At 40.9% G+C, this 14,643-nt stretch overlaps 1 protein-coding gene across 4 annotated transcripts in view; it reads left to right on the top strand.

The window, feature by feature from the left end:
- KIAA1958 (KIAA1958 ortholog) overlaps positions 1-12,972 on the top strand; it is an 84,027-nt gene extending 71,055 nt beyond the window's left edge. The window contains exons 3-5 of one of the 4 annotated variants that reach the window (XM_029920808.1): positions 10,285-10,940; positions 11,053-11,087; positions 12,051-12,972. In XM_029920808.1, the coding sequence (XP_029776668.1) occupies positions 10,285-10,940; positions 11,053-11,087; positions 12,051-12,106 (747 nt within the window). In that variant the 3' untranslated portion in view covers positions 12,107-12,972. Of the gene's footprint in view, positions 1-4,976; positions 5,008-10,284; positions 11,460-12,050 lie in introns of those variants that run through there. The other 3 variants (XM_029920807.1, XM_029920810.1, XM_029920809.1) reach the window with 3 other exon arrangements.
- Positions 12,973-14,643: the final 1,671 nt, after the last annotated feature.

Here is a 14,643-nt window from a genome sequence, read left to right as displayed (position 1 = left end):
GGCTCCATGCTGTCAGTGCGGACCCTGACGTGAGGCTCCATCTCACAAACCACGGGATCATGACTGAGCTGAAATGAGGAGCCGGTCGATTAACTGACTGAGCCACCCAGGCCTCCCTCCAGGCTTCTACTCCGGACACCATGGTGCTATAGACACTGTGAGTGGCCTTTCTGTCTGCTGGCAAAAAGGAAAGGAAAGGCAGGGTGCCCTGAGGGCATAGACTGATAACATTATTAAGGAAGGGAAGAGACCTTAAGATGCACTGAAGAATCCTGGATTTAGGAGTTGACACTGAAAGGAGCCTTAAGAGGTTCTGGGCTCTAGATTTGGCTCCTCACAGAGTCATACACTAATAATCTTTAAAGTGAAATACTGAAAAGGTAGGGGCTTAGTGTTTTTACAGATTAAAGTTAACTAAATATGTGTTCATTAAAAAAGGAGGCGTGTGCACCTGAGTGGCTCAGTCAGTTAGGCAACCAACTTCTTGTCAGGGCATGATCTCACAGCTCATGGGTTTGTCTCTTCAGTGAGCTCTATGCTGACAGCAGAGAGCCTGCTTTAATCCTTTGTCTCCCTCTCTGTTTGCCACTCCCCCTCTTGCACTATCTCTGCCAAAAATTAATAAACATTAATGGGCACCTGGTGGCTCAGTCGGTTGAGCGTCCGACTTCGGCTCAGGTCATTATCTCGTGGTCTGTGAGTTCGAGCCCCACCTCAGGCTCTGTGCTGACAGCTCAGAGCCTGGAGCCTGCTTCAGATTCTGTGTCTCCCTCTCTGTCTACTCTGCCCCTGCCTCAAAAATAAAAACATTAAAAAAATTAATAAACATACAAAAAAAACCCACCAGCCACTCAAGGAAATAGATCACCATGAATGAGGTTGCATAGACACAGCAAACAACAGGTTTAGACACCAAGGACTTTAGATAGTAGATTATAGATTAATATATATGAAATATTTACAGAAACGATAAGAATTATAAAAATGAGCAAGCAACAACATACGAATCAAAATAATCCAGCAGATTTCAAAATAACAAAAAATTTCTGCTTGTGGACATAATGAGGCTCTTCTGCTATACCAGCTAGAAAACTGGGCACAGTACGTGCGGTAGATGACAGAACAGATAGCAACAATGCCTTTAGAGAAAGGTAACAGGAGAGAACTGAAAAAGGTCTGTATCAGGTGTGGAGAAGAGTTAGCGCTAGGCCACGCTCTGCTCTAATCCCACCCAACAAATCTTAAAAGCTAGACCCAGGTGCATGAAGAGGTGCTAGTATCACTCATCATCGGGAAAATACAAATCAAAAACCCAGTGGGATACCACCTCACACCTGTCAGAACGGCTAATATCAAAAAGATAAAAAATAACAAGCATTAGTGAGGAATGTGGGAAGGGAACCCTTGTGCTTTACTGGTGGGAATGTAAATTAGTGTAGCCACTATGGGAAACAGAACAGAGGTTCCTCAAAACATTAAAAATAGAATTACCTTATGATCCAGTGATTCCATTTCTGAGTATTTGTCTCAGGGAAACAAAACCAAAAAGATCTATGCACCCTCATGTTCATTGCACCATTATTTACAGTAGCCAAGATGTGGAAGCAACCTAAGTGTCCATCAATGGATCAATGGATAAAAACAAAGGTGATGCATATATACACAATGGAATATTATTCAGCTATAAAAAGGAAGGGAATCTTGCCATTTGCAACAATATGGATGGACCTAGAGGGCATTATGCTAGGTGAAGTAAGTCAGACGGAGAAAGACAAATGCCATCAGATCTTACTTATATGTGGAATCTTAAAACAAAATAATAACAATAACAACAAAAACCAAACTGAACTCATAGACAAGTAGAAAAGATTGTGGTTACTGGAGGGGAGAGGGAGGGGTATTGGGAAGGAGAGGAAAATGGGTAAAGATGGTCAAAAGATTCAAACTTCCAGTTATTAAATAAATAAGTCATGGGAATGTGACATAGAGTTTGGGGGAATAGAGTTGATAATACTGTTGTATATTTGAAAGTTGCTAAGAGAGTAGATTGTTTTTTTTTTTAATGAATAGCAGGCAAAAGTTTATTAGAGTATAAGATCAAAAGGTAAGCATTGTATGAATGCTCTTTATCGAGAAGGGCCATTCAAAAGTGAATGCCCGAGAGTAGATCTTAAAAGTTCCCCACATAATACAAAAAATTTAACTATGTGTGATGGTGGATGTTAGCTAGACTATGGTAATCATTTTTCAGTATATACAAATATTGAATCATTGGTATATCTGAAACTAATGTAGTGTTATCTGTCATTTATATCTCAATTTTTTAAGTAAAAAAAAAAAAGCAAGACATAGAAGGATTGAATGATTTTCAAGTAATTCAGCTGTGTCCCAGAACAAAGCTTATATAGGAACATAATAATGTCCAGAACCAAAAAATAAAATTCACAATGTCTGTCAACTAAACAAAAATTATCAGACATGCAAAGAAGGAAGAACATATCCCTTAAAAGAATGAGTCAGTCAAAACCAACCCACATCTAACACACATTTTAGAATTAGCAGACAAGACATTAAAGTTGTCATAAAGAAGATAAACAAATAGCCAATGAGCACGTGAAAAAACACTCAAACTTCATTAGACATCAAGGGAATGCACATCCAAACCACATGAGATTCTCCTTCACATCCAATAGAAAGACTGCAGTTATAACAATTTTGTACAAAGATAATAACAAGTGTTGGTGCAGATGCAGAGCAGTTGTAATTCTCGTACACTTCTGGTGGGAATATAAGATGATGCTGCTGCTTTGGAGACGTTCTGGCATTTGCTCACTAGTTTTTGACTGTAGAGTTACTCTTTCACCCAGCAATTCCACCCCTGTGCATATACCCCGAGAATTAAAAACATGTATCTGTAAAAAATCTGAATTCAAGCACCACATTGGGCATATTTGTTGTAGCCTTATTCACAGTAGCCAAAACGTAGAAGTAACCCGAACGGCATGAGCAGATGAATAGATAAAATGTGGCATATCCATACAATGGAATATTACATGGCAATAAAGCTAAATGAAGTACTGATGCATGCTTACAGCATGAATGAACCTAGAAAAAGTTATGCTACGTGAAATAAGTCAGAAACAAAATGATAAGTATGTATTATTTCATTTAGGTAAGATAGCTAGAGGAGGCAAGGTCATAAAGACAGAAGGTATGATAGAGTTTACCCTGGGCTGGGGGAGGAGGAAATGCGGAATTATTGTTGAATGAGTATGGTTTGGAATGATGATGAAGTTCTGGAAATGAATAGTGGGAGAAGTTGTGCAATATTATCAATGTACTTAATGCCAATGAATTGTATACTTATAGATGGTTAAGATGGCAAATGTTACATGTATTTTACCATAATAAAAACATAAATCCGTAAAAATGTAACTATTTCACCTTTATTAGTAATAGTTTTAAAATTCACCTGTTCTCACAGACCCAATCACAATTTCTTCATTCCTACTAAACTTTTCTAGGCTTGAGGGTCTTGTCTTTCAAACTTTATGAAGTCACTATGAAGACAGTTGTCTGTTACTGGGAACCTTTACAGTCCTGTACAGGAGTCCCTGAAAAGAACCTAATTTCTCCATACTCGAAGGATTAGATAAGTTTCGCAACCCAAGTGAAGAAAGTGTCCCATCTTGCGGGGGACCAGCCCACGCACCAGAGTCCAAGGGTCTCCGAGTAGGGGGTTGGTGTCGGCGAAATATCTACAAGAAAGAACACAGACAACATGAATGGTGGAAGAGACCACATTTTACTGTGAAACTTGGTGTCTTATATACCATAGGTGATTACATCATTTTTCTAATGATTACATTGTTTGTTACTTCCAGAAAAATTATTATTTCCAAGGTAGCAAAAACAGAAAATCAAAATAGAAACGAGGTACAATACAGAAGATCAAAAACATACTTCATCACTCAAAATACATCAGCAGGGGTTTGTTTTATGTGCATAGTGATATTATTAACCGAAGCTTATGACAAGGCTATTTTTCTTTAAAAGCTTAAACAATAGTCTGTGAGTAAGGTGCTCCTAACTAGGGAGGAAGTTTCAATCGGAAAATCTGCCCAGTTACTGAAACCATGATTACCAAGTGGCATGATTAATAGGAGAACTAACCCCAGTCTCTGATCCACTTAGGTCAAGCAGTCAAGCGCACACATTTTCAAGTAGGGGAAGCAAGGTCCCAAAGGCCACACAGCACTTCTGGCTGGATGGGCCCCAACACCATCTGTCCCATAGAGTGTGCCTTATCATCCTTGCACTAGTATTTCTTAGTTTTCCCTATGTTAGTGAGAGGAGTAATGGGTGAGAAGGAAGATGTATTTTAGTCCTCTGTAATCTATTCACATGGGTCACTCAAAATAAACATTTTTAATAATAGCTTCTTAAGAAAGAGGCCAATATCTTAGAGGATTAGCCAATATTTAGTAAAAAGAAGGAATTATGGTGTTAAAATCCATATTCTTTCATCTTACTTTCTTGGTCTTATATATATTTATAAGTACCATGCATGTAAGTGCATATGCATGGGAGAGGGGCAGAGAGAGAGGCAGAAAGAATCCTAAGCAGTGCAGAGCCTGATGCAGTGATCAAACCCACAAACCATGAGATCATGACCTGAGTCAAAATCATGAGTCAAAAGCTCAGTCGACTGAGGCGCCGAGGCGCTCCAACATATTTTTAATCTAGATGTTTCTTTAAAGATAGATAGTTGACAGCAGACAAGGTAGGTAACAGCTCTTGATCATGATGTGGTAGCTGGTGAGCCTCAAACTTAGTTGTTTGTTCAAAGGAGAAAGCAAGGAGTCAAATCAGACTTCAGAATATCATCTAAATAATTGGGGTGTACCCTCCAGTCTCACTCTGTTGCCTACTTTGTGAGTTTCACATAATATTTTTCACACAAGTTGTTTTCACAGGTGTGATCTGATCCTCCCTGACCCATCTCCCTCAGCGTTGCTATCTCAGGGACCTAGACTCACTCTTTGGAAAATTGAGCATCTTGAAGTTCCACACCTATCTTTCCGAATAAAGTAAAATTTGGTAACTGCAAGAATGAAGTCATTTTTGTTGTCAGCAATGGCTACTTCAAGATTAATTGTATTTTCCTAGAAGAGTACTTATAGTTCATGAGCCTTTCTCCCCTTTTGTCATCCTCCTAGATAAGATTATCCACACAGGGATTTGAGATATTCCCCCCAAGTAACTCTTGGTTGGCTAGTCTTATAACTCAGTCGAGTACTGTGTAGTTCTGGAACTTTGGGATTTACCATGCAAGTCAGCTTTTTCTTACTCTATTCTTTCTGGGGTCATCTGCCCAGGACCATGCTCTTATTTCTCTTTGGTCATTTTGACATCAAGGAAAATAAGTCTATAATCCATGGCGAATTTTGGCATGGTAAATCTATACAGAGTTGTTAATGAAGAAAAATCGTTTCATGTGATGTCTTTTTAACAAATTTAAGACCTTGGTAACCTGGGCAAATAACCACCAACCAAAATTCAGTCTGAGAAAACTAAGGCAGCCAATGTGGAACAGAATGAATGGTTTCTTATGTGCAAACAATATAAATTGTGTGACTTGACATTTCTCCAGGAATTGCTTTTGCTGTGGTTTTACTTTGAAATCTGTGGTATCCTATGTAAATCAAGAAAAATATTCTGCATCTTAAGTCAGCTTGGCTCTCCTGACTACAGTGTAAATTCAGTGACTTGGCCATGTTTATCAGTTCATTGTGTATCACTGACGTCTTGCAGGCCATCCGCTCTGTGCTGAAGACCCCATCATGTACAAGATGTCGTTCTTGCCTTCAGGGAGCTCTCAGTCCATTTTGAGAGGCAGATGTATAAACAGAAAAGAAACTCTGCAATACGGAGAAGGCCATAATAAAAATTTAAATTAAGTGTTGTGGGATCCTAGGTAGGAGAATAACTTTGCTTAGGGAAGCTCAAAAGCCTTTATGTAGACAGCAGAATTTGAGCTAGATCTGAAATAATGAATATAGATTTTCCAAATGGAGAAAGTTAGAAGAAAAAAGCATCCTGGGCATAGGAAGTAGATGTGCAAAGACTTAGAGGCATAAGAGCACCCGGTGGTGCCTGTGAGTGGCACAGAGTTCAGTGAGGCTGGAAAATACAGAGAGAGCAGCAGGTTAGGTTAGAGAAATAGTGTGTGTACCAGTTCATTGATAACTGAGTAACAAGCCACCCAAAAGCTTAGCGGCTTAAAGCAACATTCATATTATTTGCTTATGATTCTATGGGTTGTTCTCAGCAACATGGTTCTTCTACTAGTCTCACTTCGTGTATCTATCGTATGGGTGCAGGGTATTAGGTGGGAGACAGCCTGACTCTGCTTCACGTGTTCCCATGGTCTAACTGGGCTTCCTCACTTGGTAACATCTTGTACCAAGATGACGCCACAACCCGTTAGAACCTATAAGACCAAAACGGATGAAACCAGCATCTCTTGAGGCCTAAGTTTAGAATTCACACATTGTTACTTCTGCCCCGTTCTTTAGTCAAGATAAGTCATGGCCAGCCCAGATTCCAAAGATGGGAAAATAGATTCCACCCCTCCATGGGAGGAGCGGCACTGCAGAGGGGTGTGGCAACAGGGAGGGGAGGAGTTGTGGCTGTCTTTGCAAACAAGGTACCAGAAGTTTCGAAAGCAAATTGTAAAGGCTTGCATACAAGGTGAACAGTTTGAAATTTATTCTGAGGGCAACAGGAAGCTGTCTGAGGTTGGTTTTTTTAGTTGTCTTATTTGGTCTTGTTTTTAAGTACTACAGAAAAAAAGATTTTCTGCTCAACATCCGTTATTGAGGAGCCGTTCCTTTCTTTCAGTCCTGATGGTTACCGGAGAAGCCATCCTGTTAGTACAGCGGCCTACCTTTTGATTGATTGTTTGGATCGGGAGTGGGCCAACTAGAATCTTTTCTTTAGATGTTTTTGATGGTGTTGAGAAGGAGAGTTGGAACGCTGTGAGTACCTGACGCTGTAAGACGCAAACCTTAGGGAGCGCTGGGGGGTTAGGTGGTGAGCTGCGTCAAGAAAGCCGCTCTGCACCGAGAAGTGGAGATGGGAGGAGTCCTGACGGTCGTGGAGTCCACTAGCGCTCACATCCGGGGCTTGTTCAGATTCGGTTTGTCTCTTGCAACCAAAGGAATCCCAACTAATACAAAGAGAGGTTAGCACCCGCAAGTAGGGAGTTACAAGTGACGACATAAAAATCTGAAACCAGTTCAGTTTGGGAGTCATGGTTGTTTTAACTGGTTTTTACTGGTATGTAAGAAAGCTGTTGGTTTTCATATTTTGCATAAAGCTACCTCACTGATGGCTTTTCAGCTGAATCTCTTGGAATTTCCTAGACCAAGAATCAGATGATCAGAAAACAATTACATTTTATCGTCTTCCTTTAGTATTTACACCACATGCATACATACATGTGTGGGTCATTTTTTTTTCTTGTCTTGCCTGGTTAGCTAAAATCTCCAAAACAGTGTAATATCACAGTAATTATATTCAGCAAGTTCATCCTATTCCTGACATTATAAAAAAAATTCTAACATTTCCATCTTAAGTATAAATTTTATAGTTCTGGTCTATAAAATACACTTCATCATAGTAAGAGGATTGGTTTTTTTTCTTCTGACCTAAATTTAATTCAAATTCTTAAAAATTTCAAATGGATATCATACCTTCAAGTCAGTTTTCAGTACTCAGCAAGTCCATGTTACTTTTGCTAGGAGTAAGTCAATGATATTAACATATTTATTAAGATTGATCCTCCGTACACTCTGCCACAGTCCCTACTTGTCTTGGTGTGGGGCTGCTCTCCTGCAGTTCGGAATCTGATTTGATAATACGGGCAGCCCTTGTTTTCCGTGCACCATGTTAACTGCTGTTCGTGCATATCCGAGCTGTGTATTGGAGGTTGTCTCGCTTTGCATGGTTCTAACACGCACACGCCTTATTTAATGCGGCACTGTGCAAAACAAACATTGTCTGCTTATATTTATATTCATATGCTTTTTTATATATATCTGCTCGATTTGGATTAGAGAAAAATGAAGAACCTTTCTTTTTCCTATGCTCCAAAACTGTTTGAATACAAAAGCTGAATAGACTCCATAAAGCCATCTCCTTAGGAGTGATGTACATCTCTGACGATCATTCACTCTATTTTGGGGGCTCTTCAGACCTTTTACCTCTAATTGAACCAACATTGGTAATTTACATTTTGCTAGAAAATTATTCAAGTTAATATGTACAAAGTATATAATATTCTTTTGTATTATTGATTCATTTTCTATAGTTCCTGTCTTTCTCATTCCTAATGTTAGTTAAATGTATAGTTCCTTTCTTCTCCTTTCTTCCTCTTTCTGTCAGAACCACTAGACGTTTGTCAAAGTAGGTCTCTTCAAAGCTTACATACTTTCAATTTTTTAAAAATGTTTATTTTGAGAGAGAGTGAACGAGCATGCAAGTGGGGGAGGGGCAGAGAAAGGGGGGGCAGAGGATTCAAAGCCTGCTCAGCGCTGACAGGAGAGAGCCCGATGTGGGCTTGAACCCATGCACCATGAGATCATGACCTGAGCTCAGTGACTTAACCAACTGAGCCACCCAGGCGCCCCATATTTTCATTTTTTAAATTTTTTAAAATATTTATTTAAATAATCTCTACACCTAACATGGAGCTCGAACTCACAACCTGGAGATCAAAAGTTTAATGCTCTTCCAACTGAGCCAGTTAGGCACCCCTACATATTTTCACTTTTTAATCTATCCCAATTTGTATCTTTTCTAGTTCATTAATTTATGTTTTATTTTTTATTGATTCACACTATTGTTTTAAGGTTTTTTACAGTTTATTTTTGAGAGAGAGAGAGAGAAAGCAGGGGAGGGGCAGAGAGAGAGGGAAAGAGAGAGAATCCCAAGCAGGCTCTGCACAGTCAGCTCAGAGCCCAACATGGGGCTCAATCCCATAAACTATGAGATCATGACTGGAGCCAAAATCAAGAGTCAGAGGCTTAACCAACTGAGCCACCCAGGTGCCCCATGATCCACTCTATTATTTTTTTCATTTGGTTTACTTTCTCTAGCTTTTTGAGCTAAATAATCAGTTTGCTTATTTTCAAGACAATTTTCTAACAAAGTCATTCAAGAGTATAATGTTATGAGAGTGTATTTAGCAAATCTCGTGCATTTTGATATGGAGTGTTTTCAGTTTGGTTCATCTTTAATCTCTAACTCAGTTCTTATTTTCTCTTTGACCCACGGGTTATTAGAAGAATGAATGTTACTTGTACAGTTTCTACTTCTCAAACATTTTCTGTTGAGACTTTTTGTCTTAGAATGTATATACAGCCTAAAATGACTATGAATAAAGTCTGGTTTTCTCTGTCTCGCTCCTCCTTGAAAATAAAACTCTCTTACTGGCCACGCCTCCTTTTCCTCCCACCACATCCAATTGAGAAGCTCTGTCTAATTGTCAGTGCAGTCATTAAGCTTTTCATATTTTTTGAAAAAGCACTAATATTGCAACCCTATGGGTCATTAAGCCAGTGATCTTTCTGGATCTATTCAGGTACATTCAAGTGAAGAATCAAGGTCATTAACTTGCTCTACAACCCAGACATGCCCATCGTCTTTCCCTAATGGCCAGGTGTTTAGTGTAAGTAGGACCCAATTGTATGTGCAGATTTTGAGGAAATTAATGCTGGATGATTCCAAGTTTGCAAATTTAGTTCACAAATTCTTCAGAGAGAATGGTCGAGTTTTCCCAAAGGAGAGAGATGGAAATTATTTGCTAGAAAAGAGAAGAAAGAGCTTCTGGAGAAGAAAGGAACAGAATAGCGAAAGTTACAAGGACCAATAATAGTAACTAGTGTATATATGAATATATATGTGTGTACACGTGTATGTGTGTTCATCACTGTTGAAAACCCCTTTCATGGCCCCGACTTTATTTAAGCATTACAGTAATCCTCTGAGTAAGTCTTGAGTTTTCTGTCCCATTTCGCTGCTTGAAGCACGTATGTTACAAGTGTGGAACCGAGATCTTCTGCTTGAAGTTCTTTCACTGCCTCATGCTGAGGCGTCAGCCCTCTAGAGGCCACGAAGTGTCTTGTCCACAGCACAGCCCCTGGTGAGGATCGGGGAAGGAAGGGGTCTGGCTCTTTAGGTGTCTTCAGGTGTGTAACCTCAGTGTTTGTCTCATTCGAGATCCCCGCGGCGAAGTTGAATGAGCTACTCGAGAATTTCTATGTCACCGTGAAGAAGAGTGACGGCTCCGACTTCCTGGCCACCTCGCTGCACGCCATCCGCCGGGGCCTGGACCGCATCCTGAAGAACGCAGGTGTGGGCTTCTCCATCACCAGCAGCACCTTCAGCTCTTCCACCAAGAAACTCAAGGAGAAGCTGTGGGTGCTGAGCAAGGCAGGGATGTCAGGGGCTCGTTCCCGCAATATTGTCTACTTCTCTCTTTCTGATGAGGAGGAGATGTGGCAAGCAGGGTGTCTAGGGGATGACAGCCCCATTACTCTCTTGTCCACCGTGGTCAAGTACAACAGCCAATACCTGAACATGCGGACACTGCAGGAGCATGCAGATCTGATGTATGGTGACATTGAGCTGCTCAAAGACCCACAGAACCAGCCCTATTTTGCCCGGACAGACAGTGTCAAGCGGGAGAGCCGGAGCAGTTCCACGAGAGTGTGTCATGGGAAAATCTACCACGAGCATTCCAGGGGACACAAACAGTGCCCTTACTGCCTCCTCTACAAGTACATGTACATCCACCGGCCGCCCACCCAAATGGAGGCCAAGTCCCCTTTCTACCTGACGGCCAGGAAGGAGGCCGCAGACATGGGCAGCGTGTGGTATGAGGAGCAGAGGATGGGGCTGCGCTCTCTTCGGGGAATTGTCCCCAACTTAGCCAAGAAGGTCAAGCTGGAAAACTGTGAGAACTTCACCTTTGTCTCATTCACTCAGGTCTCCAGGAGGCTTGGCTCCCACAGTTGCTGTCAGTGAGTCTCCCCTGGGTCCAGGCCACTGCCCTGCTCCCCTGATGGGTGGGAGCTCCCTCGGGCTGCCAGGGCCAGAGCTCCGAGGCAGCAGGGACAGCTGTGGCGTGGAGGTCAGGCTGGTCTCTGTCGTTGTGACCTACTGTTTCCTTGACTTTGAGTTGTCGTTTGTTTGTTTGTTTGTTTAACTGAAAGTAGATGAGTCTGAATAATTAGGGTATTTTATCCAAATGTGTGTCACCTTTGTTAAATTATAGAATCTAACACAATGTGTAATTGTTACATACACAAGAGTGGAGAAGTTCATTTTATCTAGTGCCTTTTTAGCACAGATTTTTCTCAAAAAAAAAAAAAAAAAAGGAAGAAAAAAGGAGACTGTTTAAGTAGTCATTAAAAAAAACCTCCCAGTAGCCTAGTAGCTTTAGAATGTTATGAAGACTATATATACTTTGTTGAATGACACTCACAATAAGGAACGGGAAGGAGAGAGGCAGACATGTTAACTATTTCCAGGAGAAAAACTGCACTCGACACTCCTCTGTCTGTCTGGTTGATGGATGACTTGGTTCTGCAGAGCAAGCAGCTTTGGTTGCCAGAAGCTGGGGGGGGGGGGCGGCCCTCAGTAGCGTTGACAGGAGAGGCGGGGGCTGCCCCCCTGCCATCAGCACTGGGAGCAACCTGATCCCTGCATCAACGGAGACCGTTTTAATTTTATGGAAAAAGATTAATGCACCAGAAGATGTTTATGAGAGCAAGGTTTCCGGTGAACTAGATGGTTTGTACCATGAGGGAATTTCCAGTAGTGGAAAAAAAAAAAAGTAGCTTGGGGAAGCGGTCTGTGATCAAATTAAGGAAACCTCCTGAAGCAGAAGTGCCTACGTTTAATCTCGCAGTACCACGTGAAAGCTGTTTTCGTTTGAACGTTTTTTTTGGAATTGTTTGTAATTTGTTCTTTGTGTCATACAGTTGTTCTGTCAGCATCTCGCAGTGGACCTGTAAAACGACTAGCGGTAATTTTTTGACTTAACCAGGAAAATCCAACAAAGCAAGCTGCAAAGAACACCCCAAAATACATTCATTAAAGAGCTCTGAAATATGTTTGTCAAAGTATGACTTTTGCAGCCACAGTAGATGTCATCATGTGGGGTTGGCACCACTGCTTGGGACATGATGACGTGCGCAGCCTACCAGGTAAGCAGGCTCAGCCTTATGGACAAAGTCCTAAAAACCGGAGCACGGTGACAGGCTGTTAATGCGGTTTGGAATCATCTCACTCAGGTAAACTTCAACCTGACTACATGCTGCTGAAACATCAGCAGAATTTTCTAATAACCACTCTGAATGATAAGTGAAAAAGGAGCCCAAAGAGTGGTAATTAATAATAATAATTTCCAGAAATCTTCATTTTGTATTTGAGGAGAGACTGCTACAGCTTTATATCAGTATGCTCCTGCGTGTGCTTTCTAATCCAAACTTAAAATCCCAATATGAATTCATTTTTCAAGAGTCCCAAAATCAGTCCTGTCTCTTTTTCAAAACATTATTTTAGTATTTATTCTAATTAATTGTTCTTAAATAGCATTCACCAGTCATTGAAATATGTAATACTTCCTTTACCAGAAAAGACTCAGCCAATGCTGCCTTAAGGTTCAATGTTTTCCCCTCCCTTTTGAGTTAAACTGCACATTTATAATTTTGTTTACCAGGTGATCTTTCCTGAATATGGGTTAATTTGGGTTTGTCTCCATGTGTATATAAATAACAGGCAATACTGAATACTCAGTGTTATGACTTGATATTGCGTACTTTTCTGTTGTGATTTTCTATAGTGATTTTAGTGTTATGTTTAAAAAGAGACACAAAGCATTAGGTACAGTTTTCTTTAGTTTGCTAAACACCCAAAGGCTGTTCTGTTTGTGGAAAGCAGATGGTCATATTTTCTGTGAGTTCTGCACTTAAGCAGAAATATAACCCATGTAAACTTTTGGGCAGACAGAGCCTGCAGCCTAATTGAATAAAACCTCCATCTTTATTTTAAGGAGAATTGCGAAGAAGTGGCCATTAAGAATCACCGGGGTCTTTTAAGATTGTAACATTTCCGTGCGTAGCAATAACTGACCCAGAGGTTGTCATCTTTCTTTTGCAAGTGGCTTTTCATCAGCTGAATAACCACCTCTGCCTCACATTTGTTGCTTGTCACTATTTGATGTGTCACAAATCCCCAGAGTTCCGAAGTGAACGATTCTAATAAAAAAATCAGGAGGTGGAATCTTCAGTGCTAGCCGACGGAATGAAAGAATTATATCTCCGCATCCTAAATGCCATGCATTACATGCCTCCCTTGGGGAGGAGAGTGAGAAAGAAAACACATTTATCAAGTGCTCCTCTGTGCCACCCATTGTACTAGGTGCTTTGTTATGTATTTGTGTTAGATGTGTGTGTGTGTGTAACACATACTTTAAATTTATACGTGGCAACACCTCGTAGACCTGCTGAAATGGCAGAGCACCTGTTCCTTTTTATGGCCGTGTGCATCAAAAGGATCTGAAGTGGGGCCAGAGTAGCGAGTTCTCTTTGGCATTCAGCCTTTCCAGCCAGCTCTACATCATGCCCACTGGGGACACCAGGATTTTCTACTCTTGCCTAAGCCAGAAGAAAGGAAAATCTCAAGGGAAGGAAGTGGGGGGTGGGGATTAAGGGCATTTTCTCCACTTACCTATTTTACTCAAAAATGGGAATGAAGAGCAGGAAGTCACAAGCTCACCTAAGCACAAGTTGTCTCTGGCTCTGCCTCGGGACCTGTAGGGCTGCAGATATTACGGAGAGTACCTGTGGAGCGCTTTGGGCGAACTCTTGCCCACAGCACCTGCCGCATCTGCTCCTCAGTGAGCCCTCTTGCTTGGTAGCTCCTCTCTGGAGTCTAGCAGTTTTCCCCTTGGAAGTTTGTCCCAGCAGGGATGATAGGGCCTCAGCTTGAAGGGTACGGTCCCATTAAACATAAAGCGTTTAATACAGCACTAGGCACATAGGAAGCATGTAGTATATGTTAGCTATTTTAGCTACAATTTTTGGTAATAATAATAATATTCAATTAATCTGTATTACATCAATTATTTCTCCCATTGTGGAGATTCTCCCTCCTTTAAACTGTTGAACTTGAAGAGGAAACCAAACCTGATAATCTGGTCACATTTATACCCATAAATTCTACCTCCAACACAGCCCAGCCCTGATACCTCAGCTGTAAGCGAAAACTAGTGAAGAACGGAGATGCCTTAATAGGCTTTATGAGAAAGCTTTTGCATTGTTTAATGTGTTTGCGAAGGGGAGTCATATATAAGAACCTAACCAAAGTTGTGAAAGAAACGGTCTCCTTGGTCGTGTGGCATTTTCCAGCTCTGCTTGGATTATATGCTGCATTAATCTGCCCTGCCTGATAAATGGTATTTGAAGAAATGTGAAATTCTATTACTTTGAGTTTTATTTAAATTCGACATTATTAAAAGCATCAAGCGCTATACCACTCTCTCAGCGCATCCATAGACTGTCGTTGGAGAAT

This window comes from Suricata suricatta, chromosome 13 (genome assembly GCF_006229205.1).
Source record: "Suricata suricatta isolate VVHF042 chromosome 13, meerkat_22Aug2017_6uvM2_HiC, whole genome shotgun sequence".
NCBI classification, from domain to species: Eukaryota; Metazoa; Chordata; class Mammalia; order Carnivora; family Herpestidae; genus Suricata; species Suricata suricatta.
This window is presented reverse-complemented; position numbering and strand designations above follow the sequence as displayed.